The sequence below is a fragment of the Cervus elaphus genome, chromosome 16 (assembly GCF_910594005.1).
Source record: "Cervus elaphus chromosome 16, mCerEla1.1, whole genome shotgun sequence".
Classification (NCBI taxonomy): domain Eukaryota; kingdom Metazoa; phylum Chordata; class Mammalia; order Artiodactyla; family Cervidae; genus Cervus; species Cervus elaphus.
In genome coordinates this window covers 9858461-9862377 of record NC_057830.1, presented here as the reverse complement: position 1 = coordinate 9862377, position 3917 = coordinate 9858461, and the positions used below count along the sequence as shown (strand labels likewise).

The 3917-nt window shown below is 56.1% G+C and overlaps 1 protein-coding gene across 2 annotated transcripts; it reads right to left on the bottom strand.

The window, feature by feature from the left end:
• Positions 1 to 1745: 1745 nt before the first annotated feature.
• On the bottom strand, positions 1746 to 3917 carry HDHD3 (haloacid dehalogenase like hydrolase domain containing 3). 2 transcript variants are annotated; one of them, XM_043927917.1, is made up of 3 exons: positions 3842 to 3901; positions 3654 to 3702; positions 1746 to 2923 (listed from the first exon to the last, which is right to left on the bottom strand). In XM_043927917.1, the coding sequence occupies exon 3, from the start codon at positions 2756 to 2758 to the stop codon at positions 2003 to 2005; it is 756 nt and encodes a 251-aa protein (XP_043783852.1). In that variant the 5' UTR covers positions 2759 to 2923; positions 3654 to 3702; positions 3842 to 3901; the 3' UTR covers positions 1746 to 2002. The 2 variants fall into 2 exon arrangements, with proteins under 2 accessions (XP_043783852.1, XP_043783851.1); XM_043927916.1 differs by having other exon boundaries at positions 3654 to 3917.

Here is a 3917-nt window from a genome sequence, read left to right as displayed (position 1 = left end):
TGAAAAATTTCTTCCGTGTTCCTTGTTGGTAATTGGGCAAATCCCCCAGGTGCCAGCTCATATCTAGTGTTGTGTTTGCTGGGAAATGAATGTCGTCTTCACCCCCTATCCACATTCCCAGCTACAAGCAGGGACAGCTCAGCGCACACGGCTGAAAGGGCCTGGGGACAGGGTTCTGGGCCCTGCATTGCTGAGACCATGGTCAAGTCCCTTCCTATCCTCTGAGGAGGTCACTGAGAGCAGTGGTCCTCCCGTTTTGTTTCACCTGGGAACACGGTTCCAAGGCAGTCTCAGCTGCAACTTACCTGTAAGGCTCTTGGGCTCAAAGATGGAGGACAGGACCCTCCCCACTCTGAAGTTCATTCAATAATTTACTTAAACACTGGGAGGGTCAAATCAACTTTCTCAGTTGACATGACTTCTGAGGCCCTTGCAGCTCTGAAACCACAGCTCATGACCCTTGAGTCCTCACTGCTTGACAACTGGAAATTAATGTTTAGTCCCCTGGCCTTGGCACTAAGCCCAAAGAAGACAGATCCACAAGAGGCTTGCCAAGTCTCAGAAGAGCTTCCTGTCTTTGCCTGAGCACAGATTCTGCTTAAAACCTAGGTCAAAGCCATTTCTTCTATGTGGCACCTAAAGGTCATGCTAAACTCCCCTCCCCCAGCCACCAATCTATCTCCCCACAGCAGCCTTGGGTCCACAGTTCATGGGCCTGCTACCAAGAGTGCCCCTCTTATCTGTCTGCCCATCTGTGGGCCACTCCTAGTTCAGGGTCCACTGCAGAGCCCTCCCCAGCTGTTGGCACCTGGACATACCCTGTGTATGTGCCTGTCTGTGCCTTTTCCCTGTAGTACCCCTGGGCCTGGCACTGGGCAGGGCACAGGTCTCCAATAAACAGCAAGTAGAGAGGAGTGTGAAGGGGGAAAGGCAGGAAGAGACATGGAACTTCTCCAGTGATCCCCCCCACACCCCCATTCCCAGCACTCCTGCCACTTGAGCTCCAGTCCCTGTTCCCTGTGCTCTCCCACCCCCACCCTATTCCTGTGAGCGGGGTGCCCTTCAACACTGCCATCCTTAGGGCATCTTCCCTACTCTCCCTGGATCTCCACGGCATCATGTCTCATGTGACACAGATCACTTTCTACTAGAAGTCAGGCCAGTGGGCTCTGGAGTCAGACCTGCCTAAAGGAGAACCCCAGCTCCTGCAGGTACTCGCTGACTCAGGCAGGCTACCTAACCCACAAATCCATCTCCTCATCTGTAAGGTGGAAGTCACACTTGCAAGGCCCCCTAGGGTTATGTATACATACACAAGGCCCTGGCAGAGTATCTAACACACTGCAGGCCTACATCAGCTGCAATTAGTGTGTTCCTTGTCTAAAATTTCCTTCAGGGAATTCTCTTGAGGACATGGGGTTTGATCCCTGGTCAAGGAACTAAGGTCCCACAAGTCACACAGCACAGCTAAAAAAATTTTAAAAATTAAGTTTCCCCTTCAGACTGCCGTCCCAGAGGGCAGTGTCCTGACAGCTCAGCTTAGTGTCCTGGTTACTTAGCTAAGCTCCTCTGATCTCTAGGCTTCCCAGGGGGAGTCACGGAGACTTCACGAGTGGAAGACGGACCCCAGGACCTCTGCTTCAACCCTAGCAGTTTGCACTTTTCCTGTTTTGCACGTTGGGGTTCCACAGAAGGACTCCCATGACAAAAGGCCCTGCTGCTAAAAGAAGGTTTGAAAGTGCTGGTTTTGAAGCTAGTTGGGCCGTCATAAATCTTATTGGAGGGAGGGAGACTTGTGGTGGCAAAGGGACACAGGTGTGATGAATGAACCCTCTCAGAGACCAGGAGCTGGTTGGTGGGGCAGGGCTGAAAGGCGCACTCAAGGCTTTATAATCAGAACGTGTTACAGAGGCTGCAGGGTGAGTGGCAAAGGCCAGATCTGGGAAGTAAAGGGCTCCCGGCCTCCAGTGTCTGTCGGCCCTAGCCACTTCCCTCTCCAGACTCAAAGCCTTGCGGGGGCGCCCTCCAGGTGGTCAAGGGCAGGCAGGAGATGGGACAGTGAGGGGAGAAAGTGTTCCTGGGGTACAGAATCCTTGACCGCAGGGTCCAAAGGCTCGGGGCCAGCCACCAGGAAGCTGTGCATGCCTACAGCCCGTGCTCCCTTGTAATCACATTGGTAACTGTCCCCAATATGGGCTGCCACCACCGGTTCCACTTGAGCAAGGCGCAAGGCCTCATGGAAAATGCGGGGGTCGGGCTTGGGCCAGCCAGCAGCCTCAGAGGTCAGCACAAAGTCAAAGTGTTCCCGCAGGCCAACACCCTCCAGGATGTCCTCTAGTCGTCGGTCAAAGTTGGAGACCACTGCCAGCCTCAGGCCTCGTTTTCGGCACCCCCTAAGGGTGGCCTCAGCCCCCTCCAACACCTGCCAGGTGCTAGGACTGCTGAAGTCCTTGTACAGCTGCTCAGCGATGGGGGCCACAGCCTGGGCATCCCGGACACCAGCCTGGTGGAAAGTCTGCTGGACCAAATCCAGCCACCACTGGCGGGAGGTGAGGCCATGGCTCAAGCCATAGCTGGGGAAGCGCTGGCTCTGAGCCTTGTACGCCTGCCTGAAGGCCTGTCCCAGGGCTGTGGTTTCTACCTCCAGCCCGTGGGCCCGGGCCTTAGTGGCATATTCCACTCCCACGGGGTGGCGGAGCCTGAGCAGCGTGTCCTTCACATCCCACGTCAGCAGTCGTAACTGTAGCCGGTGCGCCATGGGTCTGCAGGAGGGGGGCCAGTCCACCCTAGGTCCGCCCCTGCCTCAGGTCCCAGGACGTTAAGCTGGACAAGACCACCCTCACCTAACCTGATGGTCTTCTCTTTCTGAGCTTCGTGGGTTAGGTCTGCTGGCGCTTAGGTAAGGTCTTCACAGCAGAAAATCCTGGAATGAGAGGGCAAGTGAGGTGGAAGTTCAGGCCTTGGAGTCAGAGACAGCCTGGGTTCAAATTCTGATGCTGCCAAAGCACTCCAGGACCAGAACCCAAACCTCCAGATCCTCTGGTCAGTACTCCCTTCCACTGCTTAGACGTACTTGGATTTTTCAAGAATCTGATTTTGGTGAACCTCTACAGCTCAGGGCAAAAGACAGGCAGAGCAACCTGGTCCTACCTGTCTTAAAACCTCCCTGAGCCCCAGATGATAACGCCTGCCTGGGTGGAGAGCCGGTGAAGGGTTCCTGACTTAGTGCACAGAAAACTAATTTCTCAGCCTAAAATCTAGAGGCTGGAGACAGCTTCTTGCCATAGCGCCGATTCCAGACACCCAACCTGTTCAGTAGAAACCTAAGGTGCCAGAGTTCAAAGTGCAGCTAAGTCGTTGCTGAGGGACAGATTTGGCTGGTGAATCTGGGGACCTTAAGAGGAAGTTTGACAACGAAATGAAATTTCAGTCAGTCTGGAACTTAGGGAGACCCGAACCAAGATACCCCACGGGGCAGGTGGGCAGATGTAGGCCCAGGAGGGTCGCAAACTCGTCTAGAGTCAGGAAGGGAGTCACTGGCACAGCTAAGACTAGAACAACGGTCCACACAGGTACCCTGCCCTAGGGCGACCTAACTACGCCTGAGGTATGCAGCGGGATCTGTGGCGCCAGTCCCCGGGCCCACGACCTACCTGCCTCACCGGGAAGTAGGTCAGGAAGGAAGCTGCATCCCCAAGGCCGCTAGGGAGAAGGGAGAGGCCGCAGACGCTCGGCGGAGGCCCTTTTCTCGGGAATCCCAGCCCTCCTCCTGCGCCTCCGTCTCTCCCCACCCCGCCCCCTCCGCTCCCTCCGCCCCCTCCGCCCCCTCCGCTCCCTCCACCTCCTCCGCCTCTCTTCCTTCTCCCTGCCTCCGCCGCCTCTCAGCGCCCCGCCGCCTCTCAGCGCCCCGCCTCCTC